General features: G+C 41.0%; 1 protein-coding gene across 1 annotated transcript; it reads right to left on the minus strand.

Moving 5' to 3' along the window:
• Window positions 1-9,248: 9,248 nt before the first annotated feature.
• Window positions 9,249-11,913, minus strand: arf6b (ADP-ribosylation factor 6b). Its single transcript, XM_027000261.3, has 2 exons — window positions 11,826-11,913; window positions 9,249-11,638 (listed from the first exon to the last, which is right to left on the minus strand). The coding sequence occupies exon 2, from the start codon at window positions 10,823-10,825 to the stop codon at window positions 10,298-10,300; it is 528 nt and encodes a 175-aa protein (XP_026856062.1). The 5' UTR covers window positions 10,826-11,638; window positions 11,826-11,913; the 3' UTR covers window positions 9,249-10,297.
• Window positions 11,914-17,737: the final 5,824 nt, after the last annotated feature.

Genomic DNA, 17,737 nt, shown 5'->3' on the forward strand with positions numbered 1-17,737 from the left:
CTAATGGGCAAACTAAAGTATAGCATACAGAACAGCGTGTTCACTAAAATACAGCATAGCATACAGAAGAGCGTGTTCACTAAAATATAGCATACAGAAGAGCGTGTTCACTAAAGTATAGTATAGCATACAGAGGAGCATGTTCACTAAAGTATAGTAGCTGGCAGGCAGGGGGTATGTTCACTAAAACATAGTAGGTAGAGAGGTATGTTAATTGTGGATACAGAAATATGGTCAGTAAAGAGATGAGTATGTTCATCATATGAGCTTGAGTATTTTTGCATGGTATAATGAGCCAGTTTCTGAATACTACTGAAAAAACAGAATTTAGGTAGGCCACTTAATGAAACATGATGCATTTAAAAACCATTACAACTAACTTCCCCAGAAACAGTTACTAAGGGAAACCCACATTTCCTCTCTTTGAAAGGTGAGCCATCAAAAGTTGCACAAGCATACATAAAATTACAGTGGTAGGTATCAGTAGCACTGAGAGGAATTAAACTTCCAGATCACTAGGGTCATGGTCCTCTGTGTGACACAAGGAGTGCACATCATGCATCACTAGCTGGACTGAAGAGCAGTCAGCACATGCATGGGGAGGAGCGCGCTCAAACATGTCCAGATCATTTACACGATGATCTGCTGTGGAAGCAGTTGCCAAACAGAATATTTGCTAGCTTTATTGGGGAAAGGCATGAGCTCTGATCATTCAGTGGGAGTAGGCAGTCAGGCATTTCTCAAAGGATGATGATGCAAACACAAAGGCAAATTTCCATCTAATCTGTTAACCTCCCTGATATAAAGTACATTTCAATGACAACATAGGACACTGATAAGACTTCTTATTCCACGAAGTTGTGACATACTACTTTACATCACTACATCACAGATGACCATCTGTTCCTCCAATTGGTGGACGATGACATCACAGGCCATGTGTTCCTCCAGTTGATGAACAGTGACATCAGATGGAGTGCATCTTGCAGTAGGCTAAGGGTCCGTTTTAAATGTGAACACACACGCAGACATAGTGGGATCTGTTCACTTGCAAATCACACTGTTTTATCAGACGTGGCAGCAAGCATATTGCAGTGCAATGTTATTACAGAGAAATAAAACAGCAAATTCCATTTGAGTTAGGTTATCCATCTTAGACACACATACATCAAGAAACACACACACACAAACTAATTCTTGTATATTATCTTTGTGGAGGGTTTCCAGATGTGTATTATTGCAGCTGCATAATGCTATTCTTAAATCTAAACGTAGTCTCAGTAACCAATGACAAATTTTTGACTTTTTTAGTTTTTCATATGAAAGCTTTATTTTGGTATAAGAGCCAGCACATCTCAAAAACCATAAAAATGTTCTTATTTTCTGTTAACTGAGAACAATAGGTTCCTACAAAAGGCTAAACTCACTCCACCATCTTACATACACACGTACACACACGCGCATCCATTTTATATGCCCCAGATCAATGTACAGTGCAGGGCCAGTGGGATTGAGAGTTATACTCTCTCTGGGTCTGTCTGAGTCACGGCGGTAAGGGGTGGAGACATGCTGTCAGGGATGTGAGACAGTTGGTGGCAAAGTCTGTGTTTACTCACCAGAGTCCTACATGCCGAGGAAGCCTATCTCCACACTGCTGATAATCTCACCTGAGTCTCAAATGCTGAGAAAGCCTATCTTATATCTCCTTTCTGTCTCCACACTGGCAATGATGTCCCCACAAAGGCCTGCTAATTCCGCCTCACTATTAACTGCAAGTTCATGCAGTAAGACTCTCTGGCTGGTCAGAGACTGGTCTGGGATCTGGCTTCCATCACACACACAGCATATCTATTATGGCCCATGTGGCCCCACAGTTCCTGGATCAGCTGCCTTCAGCTCTGAGCCTGGACACAGAGGAACCATTGTGCAGTGCGGAAAGAATGCTCCAGAAAAACCAACCTCATCACACTCCCGATTTAAAACAGTCTCCAGAATAGAAATGAGAATTGGGTGATTAAAAATAGGCTGCTAGTCAAAAGTAGACACTCCTCAGAAATCTTAGCAGTATTTCAACCTGGCTGACCCTATGTTTGTGTGTGTGTGTACACTCAAGCTAGAGCGAGTCATAGTCAAAAATTACACTGGTAGATAACTCTCATAAATGAATGTGGAATCTTAAACAGGAATGCTCAAAGTTTAAAATAAAGTCAGCAAAGCAGATTATTTAGTCTGCAGTTGAATGTGACCATTCTCTCAGGAAGCCCACTCCTTGGTGTAGTGGATGTGTTTCAGCCATTTGTTCCAGTACAATGCGATTGTGTGGCTGTTCACACAAATACACCCAGAGAGGCAGTGGGACAGGACTTTGCATTTCCCTGAGTCATTGCTGTCGAGGTAGAGTTGGGTGTATATGTTTATCAATGGTTTGCCCTTGTGTGAATTTTCAACCTTACGCAGCCTTGCCATGAAGTGGCCGGAGAAGTGATGTGTGAGATTATGACACAGTCTGTGCTAGCCATGCTGTGTGTGTGTTTGTGTGTGTAAGATGGTTATAATCAAACCCCCAAACACAGACCACACTGTAATTTAACATATATTCTCCACAAGCTGGTTAAACATCTATTCAAACAGTAATTTCTCAACCCAATCCAGTTTTTTATTTGCTTGTAGTTGGTGTATTAAAATGTCTCTCAAACACATTGGAAACTGTTTTCTGTAACCATAACTATCCTGCTAATTTAAATCTTTGATAACTTTCAGTGGTTAAGGTACTTGACTTGTAATTGGAAGGTTGCTGGTTCAAGCCTCACCACTGCCAAGCTGCCACTGTTGGGCCCCTGAGCAAGGCCCCTAACCCCTCTATCTATCAAGTTGTACTCAGTCATAATTGTAAATTGCTTTGGATAAAAGCATCATAAAAGTGTGCATTTCATAATTAATGGTGTTTGACACTTAAATTCACCCTTGGCCAATAAGGAAAGATATCATAAACCAGCAATATTAGCTTGCTTCATTTTGTGTTGGTATCTAAAATTAAATGTGTTACTTAAATGTCCATGATTTATTTAACATTTAAGTCAAATAAATGGCTCTGAAATCCCTATTCAGCATGCAGTATTATATACTCCATTAGAATTAGTTTTCTTTAGGCTTTGCTCCATTCACAGTCCACCAGTACTTGGCAGCAGAGAGATGGCTTTGCATACAACTCTGCCCAAATGTCCAAGCATTTCAATATCATACTGAAGCCAATTGCTCCCAGTCACATTTCTCTCCCTTTGCACACTGCAGCCAAGCCCCCCTCCCCCACCCTCTTACTCTCGCTCTCTCCCCTCCCTCACACTGTCTGCTGCAGCTGTTCCAACTGCGCTCTTTGCAGAAGGCTATTGGCATTGTACAGGAAATATAAATCAGCTCTTGTTCCATTTGCAGACATACACACACAGAAAAATAAAGAGAGAGAGAGAGAGAGAGAATGCTTCCAATAGTGCAAATAATGCATAAAAGACAAGAACTTCACACTGCACACCAAATGTACATTTTCTTGGGTGATGCAGTATGTGCTAGTTGAGACAAACTTAATAATTTGGAAATATACCCACATATACCCACTCTCACAGACCTTTTATTGATATTGAACACTATACCCACATATACCCACTCTCACAGACCTTTTATTGATATTGAACACTATACCCACATATACCCACTCTCACAGACCTTTTATTGATATTGAACACTATACCCACATATACCCACTCTCACAGACCTTTTATTGATATTGAACACTATACCCACATATACCCACTCTCACAGACCTTTTATTGATATTGAACACTATACCCACATATACCCACTCTCACAGACCTTTTATTGATACTGAACACTATACCCACTCTCACAGACCTTTTATTGGAACTGAACACTATAGCCATATATGTCTTTTCCAACACCTTGTGACAACTGTTCTCCATTCTGTATTATTTCCTATTCCTTTCTATGTACTGAAACTGTTGATTTTTTGGAATATTATCAGCCACCTCTGTGCTGCTTGTTGTTCATACTCCTTGCAATTGATCCAGATTTAATTTTTGCTGGAGCCTGGAATTATCTCCTAAACCGGTTTGAATAGCAGTGAGGAAGCAGATGTCATTGCAGCCTGCTTCAGAGAGTCAATGAAGACAGATGGCTCCATTCAAGCTTCTGAACCACAACAGGAAGACAGCTATAAACCACTTCCTGTCAAATCAAAAGCAATGGCATGTTATGTTTATGAGCAGAGTAAGACTATGAGTGAAGCTCTGAAGATACCTCTTACCAACATAAATCCACAGGACACAAGAATGCTCGGCATCCCGAGTCTCACTGATGAGGGTGGACAGCATTTTGCTGTGTGGCTTATTTTATACATCTGCCATGCTGTAGAAAAATTTTAAAATGCCTCTGAAGTTAAAAACATGCAAGCACAATTCCCCAAGATTTCATCAAGGAAGAACCAATGACTATTAGGGACTATTATTATAACGGGGTTGAGATTAGTGAGCAAACACTGAGGAGGGGATTATGTGGGGGTTAGTGAGCACATGTTGGGGAGGAGGTTACATGGGGGTTAGTGAGCACATGTTGGGGAGGAGGTTACGTGGGGGTTAGTGAGCACATGTTGGGGAGGAGGTTACGTGGGGGTTAGTGAGCACATGTTGGGGAGGAGGTTACGTGGGGGTTAGTGAGCACATGTTGGGGAGGAGGTTACGTGGGGGTTAGTGAGCACATGTTGGGGAGGAGGTTATGTGGTAGTTAGTGAGCAAATTTTGGGGAAGTCTGTCTGTGTCATTCACTACAGCTGCACTTATTGTGCTTCATCACATGTACACATTTGCATTACAGGGCAAAGATGGCAGTTCAAAGGAGCAAGTCACCTTACCTACTACATCAGGAGAAGTAGGGAGACAGCTGAAGTGTATACCACTGTATACAGTCTGTACCTGGGACCAGTTTAGCCCCACATATTTTATTTCGTTCTAATGAGTTCTATTCTGGCAATTCAGGGAACCACCTCCTCTACTCTGGACCAGCAGGGATGGTGTCACAGGCTGAGTCAAAGGTAACAGAAGCCCTCTCGTTAGAACAGGTCAGTCTGTGAGCCCGCCCAGCACATGTTAGATCTGAGGTATGGGTGGGACCATGTTGTGCCTATGGTTACACCTAGTTAGTCAATACGAATTACTTCACAAAACTGTAGGTTCTGTGTCCTACCCAGTGAGTTTAACTGAATAGATGCAGGTAGAATAAAACATTTAGAATTTAGCATGGCTCTAAGATCTCCAGGCAGTTGTCAGTTCTCAGTGGAGAGCGTGGAAGAACTCTGTGAGGGCTTATAGGGCCTCAGTAGAATATTGAAAAGCTGTAATTAAGGTCGAGTAGTGTTAGTATCAGCGGGGTTTTATTACTCTAGAATGCACTGTATGTAGGAGGAAGGAAGAATGAGGACAAGAATGCTTTGAATCAGCACTCTGCTTCCTCATCGCCTTAGAGACCCATTCAGGAGTCAGCAGAAAGAAATCTGCTTGGTTACAAAGCCTGGGCAGCACCATCATTTCAATGCTGAAACAAATATCCCTCAACCCCCACCCCATTCATTCTCTTCCCTCTTCTTATTTTTTCCCTCAGGAAATCCAGCATCAGAATTCCAGACATTCCCTGATGAATACTTTTCCACAAAGCATTCCTTCCCAGATCAGGGCAATAAGAAAATTATAAAGTGTGTGTGCATATGGGTGAGAGAGAGAGAGAGAGAGAGAGAGAGAGAGAGAGAGAGAGAGAGAAAGGGTGGATTTGAATGTGTTTGGAACTTTTTTTCATAGTGTCACTAAGATAAATCATTTTTATTACATATTACATAATTTTTTTTTTATTTGCACAATATATGATATACAGTACAAAGAAACGAAAGAGAAAGATTCACTGTGATTGTAAATTTTTCATTGTCTTTATACATTAACCTTTAACCATCTTTATCCTTTTTCCACCATATGCCCCCTCCAGTTTCAGTGTTATCTGAGAATGTCTGTATATCAGCACCACCAAGGTCAGCTTTAAGAATGCAAATATTACTGAACACCCACTGGTACAATACAAACTCAGCTATTACTGAACAACCACTTTTGTACAGTTGAAAAAAACACAGAAAAGCCATGGTTTTCTACAATTGCCTCTCTGTGCATCATGTTAAGGAAAATCTCTCATGCAACCAAACCTGTCCAACAGAAACCAGTGTGATGCAACCCAGAGCCAAAATGACACAGATGTTCCACGCCTCTGTCTGACGTGAGCTAGCTGGTGTATGCAATAATTTAATAGGAGGCGCAGACATTTATCTACTTGAAATGACAATTAATAAGAACTAAGTGAAGCCCATCGTTCTATTCAATGACACCCAAGAGAGCAGCATGAGTTTAAGATGGTGTCAGTTCCCTGTGCTTTGCTGTCCTCTAACTGGGTTGCCTTTGCAGAAACACTCCCTGAGGGAAAACTATGAGATCTAATGAATACTTTTGCCAAAAACACAGCATAGCCAGCACATTCAACAAGGTGGCGCTATGCCAGGCTCTGTGGGAGTGTGAATACCTCTGTTGTTGGTTTTAATTAGCTTTAAAGGAAGTGCTTAAGTGCTGCTCCAGAGAACCTGCCCCATACTGAAATGCTCCTCCAGAGAACCTGCACCATACTGAAACACTCCTCTAGAGAACCTGCCCGGTACTGAAACTCTCCTCTAGAGAACCTGCCCTGTACTGAAACACTCCTCCAGAGAACCTGCCCCATACTGGAGAGCATAGAGCAGATTAATTTCTCCACTCCACCACAAATAAGTGTAAACTCATTACTCCAGCCCTTTCTCTCTGATAGGTTCTGCTGTATTACCAAAAACAAAAATTAAAGGTAAGATTAGTTCAGCAAAGCTCTTCAGTTTAATGGTCTCTGAGATGTGTTAATAACCCTCACATTTTCAGTGTGGGTACTGCTCACAGACTAATTGGGCAGTAGAACAACCTATGTATAGAGGAGAGAACATTGGTTCATCACCACTGTGAAATGCGCTCACTCCATCCTTGCATGGCTAAGGCCTGACCACAGTGACCACATCCTCTACTGACTCAGAGACAGCACCCACACCCAAACCTTCCTGCTTACATCACGAATGTTTGCGTCCTGCCCCACAGAAACAGCACTGCACTGAACACTTGCTAAAATGATACAGTTCTACAGCAATGTATTATTTAATGTTAACTAAGCACAATCGAAAACAAAACAACCCACTGAATGCACCCACACCCACACAAAAGGGTCACTTTTGAAACAATCCATCTCCCGGAAGGGGCCGTGCTGTGATCATCATACATGCGGCTTAAAGGAGCTCTGCTCAGATTCTAGGGTGGAAGTGAAACTCATAGATGTGTGTGGAACTGTGTGGAAAGTGTTCGTCACATTTACACATGACAGCAAGCTGGGGAAAGAATGTAGTGCTAGTGCTAATGCTAACCCAGCAGAAGCACAGCTCTTCACCCTAGTTAACACATTCACTCAATCAAGTAAACAGGCCCAATAGAGCCAAGTGTCCCCATGTAAAAAAAACAAACAAAACTTTAAACTGGACTTTTTTTGCACCAAAGATTAAAAGGGTGCTGATGTTCTTGTACAACTCAGAGGGCTATTCCTTTATAAGGAAATTATTCATAGAACCATGCTCCCCATTTATAATACCAGGCCTACACCAATTTCAACATATTCGGTTTCCAAACTCCTCTTCATCTACATGCTGCTTTCATAACTACCATTGGACGCTGGGGACATGTCCCCACCATTTTCTGAAATGTTTGATGCTATCCCCACCAATTTTTTAAAGTATAAGAATCAGAAAACCTTTGTGCATATATTTTCTTACACAATGCCAAGTTAATAAATGCGGCACAACTGACACTTCATGGAATCAAATTATTTTTAAATCAAATTATATAAACACTTATGCTGCAAACATAAACCATAGTGCTGATACTTCTTATATTGTTCAACGCAGATAGGCTGGACAAACGTGGCCTTAAAACCTTTTGTGATCCACTTTCTCGGCGCCAATGTCTTTTCAGTGAACATGCGTGTCTGAAGACCGGATTTCTTTAAAAGAACACAAATTTGAAGGGCAGCTGAACTGAATACAAAACCCTGTTGGCATTCTTGTCCCCAGCACATTTCAAAGCATTTATGCCAGTGTAAAACACTTTCTTTTGTGAGAATGTGGTAAAGGATAAACAAATAACATACACGCATTTCACTATGGCTATCTCCCATATCCAAATAAATTAGCCTCCTAAATGATTTGTATTTTATATCAGTTAGGCCACATGATACTAAAAGTAATCAAGACTGTAGTGAAGTACTATGAGCAAGTAAGTTATTCTCATTTGAGTCCTCCCTTATCCGGGTTGAAGAGGTGACTGACTGGCTCAACATCCATTCAACATGGTGGACAGCACAACTGAGAAAAGCACTTGTTATGAGCAGCTGTGTCAGCAGAGGTTGGAGCATTTGTGCTGTGGACCACTGCCTTGCCTTTAGCTCTCTGCATGAAGCAGTTTAGCAGCTGTGTGGCCACTGGAGACTAAGAGGGACACATCCTGTTTTCAGAGAGGACTATAAAGGGGGGGGGGGAATGTTTAGTTAAATGCCATGCCAAAGGCCCAAGAGCAGATGTAAATGAGCCCCCTTGTTGGCTTATACTGACCTATAGGGTATACAGAGTACACAAGCATGGTGTACATAACTCACTAGACGAAAGGGCAGTGAAAAGTAGTGTGCTCTGCATGTGCATTTTATGAAGGTTGTGTCTATAGAGATGCACCAGTGATCTAGTCAAACATTAAACCCTACTTACATTTTTTTAAACACTCTATCCATCATGGATTTCAAAGTTCTTAGAAATGCCTCAGTTCAGAAAACACTGCAAACAAGTCAATAGTGGAACACACATGAAACAGAACCATACAGCTACAGGGAATTGAACTCTGGTTCCTAAGGATTATCAAAAACAAACTATGGTTCAGATCTTTAGGTAGGCTAAATAACAAAAATGCAGAGTAACAAATCTACTCAAAAACCTTTGCTTATTTTGATCTCACTCAAGGTCTGTGGAAAACCCCTGCATGCAGCCTGGTTTAGAACTGACTTCCTGCAAATGGATTGAAACAAGAGTAAAGTAAAACCTTTAAAATGACTAAGTTTAATTGGATGTTTCAGTTACAATTAGTTTCTGTACATGTTTTTCAAAATGAGTAAAGCAGTGCAAGAAAGTGAATCATATGAAAGAGTTCTCTCCATTTGAATGGCAAATTCAGTCCACTCTGATGTAAGCACTACACTGAAAAGGCAAGAAGGAAACAGTGCCACATTTTGGAGACACAGGACTGAAAGTGACTGACAGCATGTTGGAAGCTATTAGCCTGAACTGTAGAAAAAAGACTTTATGGATTACAAAAAGCATTCTGCTGCTTAGAACTGTCAGACCATTATCTCCCATTCATCTTTGGGGCCCCATAGTAACACAGCAAAACAACCAAGTATTGTATTTTGAAGCTTTTGTCAGCATGGAGTCACTTAATTTATGGTTTATGAATGCATGTGCTCTTTTCAGAGTCAAACACTTTTGCATATAGCTTACTGTCCCATATAGCTTACTGACTCATTTACAGGTTAACTTGATGCCAGTGACATGACAATGGTAGTTTCACCTGTCATGCTACCTAATGTTTGCTACAATGTTCCCAGTAAAACTGTCACTGGCTACTGATGCTGGGACAGTTCTTAAACATCTCTGTATAAAAGGTCTCATGTCTTAATGATGGGCTAATCACAGGAGTCAGAGCCTGCACTTTTCACACAAACCACAAAAACACAGACAACTGAAAGATCAGGAAGAACAGCCTTTAACCTAAAAAAAAAGAGAAAAGATACAAAACCCAACATAATTCAGAAAAAAAAATAGAATTTGCCTTTAGAATAATCCAGGAATGGTCTATCATGTGAAGCAAAAGTTAATTATGTGAGGTGGCACATGTGCCACAAAACATAATAAACTAAAAACCAGCAAAGCCCATTTTTGCTCAAAAGAGAAATTATTAATTATAAAGGTCATTTCATCAGTCAAAAATAAAATAAAATATAATTCAAAGTGTTGAGCATAATCAATGTTATTTTTTTCCTCAGGTTTATTTTTCTTTCTAACAAACAGTCAGTGCCAATCAACTGGTCATTAAGACTTGTAATTTGAAGTAAGCCATGTTAAGCCCTCGTACAGTCCATCCCCTGTGGTGGCACATGAAGGCTGCACATACCAATTCCTATCTCTGATACGTGTCAGTCCCAGTTTCTCCTGGATTTCGTGTGGCTTCATGGCATCAGGTAGATCTTGCTTGTTTGCAAAAATCAGAATGATGGCATCGCGCATCTCGCGGTCATTGATGATACGGTGGAGTTCCTGCCTTGCCTCATCTATACGGTCCCTGTCAGCACAATCCACGACGAAAATCAACCCTTGCGTGCCTGTGTAGTAATGTCGCCACAGGGGACGTATCTTGTCCTGTCCACCAACATCCCACACGTTGAATTTGACATTTTTATAGGTGACTGTCTCCACGTTGAAACCTACGGTAGGTATAGTAGTCACAGACTGACCCAATTTTAGTTTATAAAGAATTGTGGTCTTTCCTGCAGCATCAAGTCCAAGCATCAATATCCTCATCTCCTTGTTACCAAATATCTTTGACAACATTTTCCCCATCTTTTAAACAGTTCATAAATATGTCCTTCCCTCCTACAAACAGAGTTAGCACACGTCACCTGAAATTTGAAAACAGATTTGCTGACTAGACTCTCTTAAATGGGAGCAGTCGCTTTGCAAGGTGGGGAGTCAATCACCGTTAACTATGAGCCAAGGCCCTGGGGAGCAGTACACCCTAACCTTCATTCAAACACCCTATTACGACGGTTTGTCTTCTCAGAAACAGCAAAATCTGACGGTGTTTGCTAAGTGCGTAACTACTGCATATATGAACGTACACTTGTCAGACGTGAGAGTAATAGTTAATAGCAGCAAATTACATTTAGGTAGCTTTGAAGTGTCCAGAGTTAAGTGGATGTAGCAAAACTTTGAGCACCGTAATTTCCAAATGGAGAATCTTATGGGAGTTTAACCCACTGTTCCTTTTGCAGTAACTGCAATAGCCGTAGCACACAGCAATCCTTACTCGAAGTAATTAGGATGTCAAAAACGGCATTTAAGATAGCATTGTGGTTATGACTTTGCCCAGTAGCGCTGTACTGTCAACGGCTTAGGTCAGTTCAGGAATCCCGGTAAGGCCTCGAAGAGCCTGCGGTACTCCGGACTTCGTCTCGGCGTGTTAAACGTGCCTCTCGGGGCTTCGTTCTTGTCCTTTCTCGCAACGAAGCCAGCTAGCGACTGGGGAATATTTTAAAATGCTCGACGACGAAGCCTCACGTTTTGCACCACAATAGCTCGCTGTTATCATAGACGTCCAAAGTCGAACTGCATCGATTTTAAACGTCCTTTGTGCGATTTCCTCCTGACGTCCTCCTGTGAAACAAGAGAGGTTCAGCTACAGAGCCACCGCACAACTCAGCGAGCTAGCAGCTAAGCTAACTCGCTGAAGAGCTCAAACTCATTCACAATAACAAACTGCGCAAAAATTCAACAGGAAAAATCGGATACATGAAAGGACTCTCTAGTCACTAATTTCAGGGCAATAAAACAGTTAGGTTACCTTTGGAGGGACACCATTCTCTAGCAGTCTCTACACCTGGGCTTAACCCACCAAACAGCCGACTCTCCAGCGCCGAATGAAAAACCGGAAAAGGTGTGAATGAAACTCGTCCGCCACTTCCTCTGAAACTCGCCGTCCCACCCTCACTGTATGCGCATTGCTTCTATCACAAATGGCAACAGCGACCTCTGCAGGTTAGTACGAAGTAGTACTAACGGATCATAGTTCTAAAGACTTTCAAATAATGCTAGAAAAAAAATTATTGGCATTAAATCAAGCAATAAAAACTTGTTTCGGCACTCCCTATATACAAGGCCTGTCTGTAAAGCCAGTAAACTGTAAAACCAATTTCTAGTTAACACGAATAAAATACTGTATTACACGAATTTTCTTTCTGTTCTGCAAGATAATGATTTGGATGGAAAAAAAGCCCAAACCTTTTTTAAACAGCAGGGTCCCACAACATCACATTCCTATCATGATATTTCACACCAGGGGTTTACATTCTTTTCTGAATGGCCAGGCTCATTTTTACATCAAACCTGCTTTTCATGTTCACAGATAAACAACTCTGTTGTGGTCTCATTGAACCATTGAACCATTTATCCAACATTATTTACCAAAATCTATTAACTTTGTCGACGGCATAAGGCAAACCATTTAAGTAGTTTTTTAACATCATGAAAGAGGTATCTTTTCATTGGAGCCATATCACTGTTGTGAAAAAATGATGAGCCTAGAATGTAGCCAGTGTCTGAGGGTCTCCAGCTGTGAGAGATTGTGTTGTCACATTTAACAAAACAGTGGATAGGGAAAAAGTCATATTATACTTTTATTACAGTTTTTCTCATTTGGATACACACTGTAACTGAACAAATAATCAAGAAAATGATTCATTATACTAAAATCCCATAATGATACAATATTTCTTCACAGCTATAACACAGTTAATTTAACACAGTTTGCAGTTCTGATGAACTCATTTTGCAAAACTCTGCACACTATGCAGTTCTCAGTGGGAACACACCTGTCTCATTTCCCTAAACACTGGCATCACCAATCAAAACTCACTATGCCAATGAACTATATCATCATCCCGCAAGTGAAAATACAGTACATCATCATTATTTACTCACTTCTCCTTATTGCCTAGAGCATATAAACTCTATAAAAGATTAGGGAAATGTCAAACTTAGCAAAGACAAAACAAAAAGGGAGAAAGAATGACTACAGAGAGGAAGAGCCAGAGGAAGATGAAGATGAAATGGAAGGCAGATAAATATTTCCTAAGACATTTGAGCAATTCTTGTGGACAAAGTCATACTGTAAACCATGGAATGAGCATGGGGGAAGCTGGACAGATTTGTGGCCAAATCCTCATGATAGACAAAATGATGCCTGACATTGAGGGGTTTTTGTTTATTTGTTTTTACCGTAACAGCAATTACAGGTAATGTTTCAGAGTATTAAGCATATTAAGAATACTTAACATAATCTTTAATAAAAATCAGAAATATTTTAATAGCAATGATGAGGTCAAGCAAATATTCTATATTTACATTTACAGCATTTAGCAGATGCTCTTATCCAGAGCGACTTGCAAAAGTGCTTTGTCATTTACTCATAGAATACATCCTAGCTAGTACAGCAGATTAGAGTCCAATATACAAATGATCTAGAATACTGTAGAAACACAGGGATCGCTGCTGATGCCTAGAAGTACAAAATACATAAACGTCTCTCTTAAACAATGATAAGTGCAATAAACAATAAGTGCTAGAGTTTGTTAAACAACATCAGTGTAATAAACAATACCCTACAATAAGTACTAATTTAGTCAATATGGGAGCAGGGTCAGCTGTCATTTCAATTTCCATGAATAGATGGGATTTCAGTCTGTGTTTGAAGACTGCAAGGGACTCTGCTGTCCAGACAGCAAATGGGAGTTCATTCCACCATCTTGGAGCCAGGATAGAAAATAGTCTCAATGCTTGTCTTCCATGAGACCTGAAGCATGGTATGAAGCTGAGCTGTACGTGAGGTTTGAAGTACTTGAGGTACGGATCGGGCTTTGACCACTGACCTCATGTATGAAGGGGCTGGTCCATTTTTGGCTTTGTAGGCAAGCATCAAGGTTTTAAATCTGATGCATACAGCTACTGGAAGCCAATGAAGGGAGCGCAGCAGCGGAGTGATGTGTGTGAATTGTGGAAGATTGAAGACCAGTCATGCTGCTGCCTTCTGGACATGCTTTAGCGGTCTGATGGTTCTTAGAGGAAGACCAGCAAGGAGCGAGTTGCATTAGTTTAGCTTTGAGATCACAAGAGACTGCACAAGCACCTGGGTAGCTTCCTGTGAGAGAAAGCGCCAAATCCTTCATATGTTACAAAGGAGAAATCTGCATGACTGGGTTAGATTAGAAACATGAGTTGAGAACGACAACTGGTTGTCCAAAGTTCTGCCCAGGCTATGGGCAGCTTCAGCTGGTGATACCAGGGAGTTCTCGAAGGAAACTGTGAGGTCATGGTAAGAGTTGGGAATACCTGGGATGTATAGAAACTCGGTTTTACTGGGGTTGAGCTTCAAGTGGTGGTCTGTCATCCATGATGCAATATCAGTGAAGCATGCTGAGATATGTCTGGAGACCTGCGTGTCAGAGGGTGGAAAAGAAAGAAATAATTGAATGTCATCGGCATAGCAGTGGTAGGAGAAACCATGAGAAGATATTACATCACCAAGAGAACGAGTATACAAAGAGAAGAGAAATGGGCCTAATACTGAACCCTGTGGAACACCAGTGGAGAGTCTATACGGTTTGGATGTGGATCCTCTCCATGTCACCTGATAGGACCGTCCCTCCAGACAGGACTGAAATCATCTCCATGCAGAGCCAGTCACACCAAGCCTGGAGAAAACAGAGACAAGAATGTTGTGGTTCACTGTGTCAAAGGCTGCCAAAAGGTCTATAAGAATCAAAACAGATGACAGTTTGGCAGCTTTAGCAGCATGAAGTTTCTCCATCAGTGCTTGAGGGCTGTTTCTGTAAAAATGTGCCAATTTGTAGCCAGACTGATTGGGATCCTGCAGCTGGTTCTGGGTGAGGAAAAGACACAATTGATTGTAAACTGCTCGTTCGAGGGCTTAAGAGAGAAGTGATACCGGTCTGTAGTTGGTAACATTGGAGCCGTCAAGTGTGGCTTTCTTGAGGATTGGTACCACCCTGGCGGTTTGAATGCAGTTGGCACATATCCAAAAGATAAGCAGTTGTTGATGATGACAGAGATGAAATGAGGCAGCTGAGATTGTCTGGAACAGAGTGGAAGGAATTGGATCCAGTGGACATGTAGTCGGATTGCTGGAAGTCAGGAGTTGAAAAATTTCGTCTGAGGAGAGAAGAGAAAAAGAAGTCAGAGAGTGGAGTGCTGGGGAACGCACACTGGTTAGAAGAGTGGGAACAGAGAAAAAGGACCGCTGGACTGCTGCAACCTTCTCCTCAAAGAAGGTGGCGAAATCCTCAGGAGTAAGAGATGAGGAGGGAGGGGGAGAATTAAGGAGAGAAGAAAAAATAGTGAAGAGCTTGCATGGATCAGATGCTGATGATTCAAATTTTTCTCTGTAGTAGGATGACTTTGCAGATGTTACTTCCAGTGAGAACTTGGATAGGAGAGACTGGTATGAGCTGAGGTATGAAGCTAGGTAGATTCCTCCACCGACTCTCTGCAGTCCTTAGTTCTGTTAGCCAGGGGGCAGGTGGGGAAGACTTAGCAGGTCTAGAGGAGAGAGGGCATAGAAGATTCATTGTTGCAGAAATGAAAGTATTTGTAACTGTATCCAAAGAGAGAGAAGACAGAGAGTCAGGGTGAGGAAGGATGGACAAAATAGTGGAAGTAAGGGAAGAAGGAGTGATGGAGTGCAGACTGCAACAGAAGGAGGAGGAACACGTTGGGGAGGTCTGGATGGAATGAGAAGGAAGGGAGAGAGAGAGAAGGATAGAAGGATAGAATTTATAACAATTGAATAACAATTGAATTTATAGCAATTTAATGTTACCAACTTTGCTGGTAGAACTGTTAAAGTACATTAAAAAAAAATCTTCTTTCCTTTTTTCTACACATTGAATTAGACAATGTTTCAGTATGGAAAATGTCTTATAGTACTGATTCCTGCTATTGGAACTAATGGGTGTAGGGATAGAATGGGGTCACACCAGTGAATTGAAGTATGTAGCCTGTTGTGCAGAAACCCTGTGCACATTATTACTTGTTACACTGCATTCGATTTAATAAAAGCATTGAGTTGGTCTGGTTCAAAATGATGTCTGTATGGTGGGTTGTATTGTAACTGACACTGATCTAAAACAAAGACAATGACCAACTTAAGAGTTAAATATTTAACACTGAGTTCAGATGACCAGATTATGTGTTTATAGGGGAGTATTTGTGCACAGTCTTATCAAATTTTTAGCACACTAGATCTTATTCCCCCTCTAGTTTCAATTTGTCTTTAATTATGTACAATTAACCAGCTTTGTTAATTATTCTATGACAATGAGTTCACCTAATATAAGCCTTAGGTTATTATAGTATCTGGATTGTGGTAAAATATTTTTTAGATGAGGCCTTGTAGACTACAAAAACATTTCCAAAGGAGAATATCAATTTCCAGTGTAATTTTGGGTAACTATTCCATTTCGTTTTACTGTAACTGTTGACAGAGTGTCGCAATTTCTGTCTTGAGAAAGACTTGATAATATGTGTCATGGAACGCTTCCCCCCACCAGTCACGTGGTACGGCCCGAGTCGTGCGGGGGGGGGGGGGGGGGGGTTCACTTATTTGTAGCCACACCCCCGTGATGGCACGCACGTGTACCGTTAAGTGTTTGTCTGCCCACCTCACGGTTGGTCATTGCTTGTTAGCGTCCGAAGTAGAATGTTTGTATCCAGGTTTGTGTGGCCAATGATGATCGTTAGCGTTAAGTGTGTTTATGTTCACTGTTAATGTTACGTGTGAATGCCAGCATTGTCCTATATGTCCACTGTCATTAAATGTTGCACAAAGTCGAGGGAGTCTGTGCGTCCTGCGGCACTCAGGCCAACGTTACAATATAGCTACATTTTATAGAACACTAAGATATTTTCAGATAATTTGTATAAGAAAAGTAATTTGTTTCATAATCTTTCTTTGAAATTCTCAGACAAATAAAATGTTCAATACAAATATTTCTTTACTGATGAAAGTAAACCCTCAACCAATACAAGAAGGTGCGAAGTATAGGTATCAGTTGATGCTGTTATTTTCAAACAATTTTAAAAGGCATGGATACAATAATACAAATATATAGGATACATGATGTACCTGAACAGCAAAAGCAGGGCCAGACTTTATGTTTAGAGCAGCTTCAGTCTGACTTAGAATGCTGACATACACACTATATGGTCAAAAGTATGTGGACACCCCTCCTGCTTATTGAATTCAGGTGGTTCAGCCACACTCAATGATAACTGCTATATAAATTCAAGCACATATTCTACATAAAGAAACACTGGCATCAGACTTCAGTCATACTGAAGAGCTCAATGACCTTAAATGTGGCAATGTCATAGGATTCCACCTTTGCCACTGGTTGATTCATGAAATTTCTGTCCTATTAGATTTGCCCCAGTCAATATTAAGTGCTATTATTGTAAAATGGAAGTGTCTATGAGTGCTGGTGCATAAAAATACATATCATGTGATGCACCATTCACTACAGAGTTACACAATACCTCTGAAAGCAACATCAGTACAAAAACTGTGTGCTGAGAGCTCAATGGAGTGGGCTTCCATGGACAAGTAGTTGCACACAAGCCAAAGATCACTATGTGCAATGTCAAGCATTGGCAGTAGGTCCCTCATCCTTTATATTACTTTTT

Source organism: Electrophorus electricus, chromosome 10, assembly GCF_041902795.1.
Source record: "Electrophorus electricus isolate QZ-2024a chromosome 10, ASM4190279v1, whole genome shotgun sequence".
Classification (NCBI taxonomy): Eukaryota; Metazoa; Chordata; class Actinopteri; order Gymnotiformes; family Gymnotidae; genus Electrophorus; species Electrophorus electricus.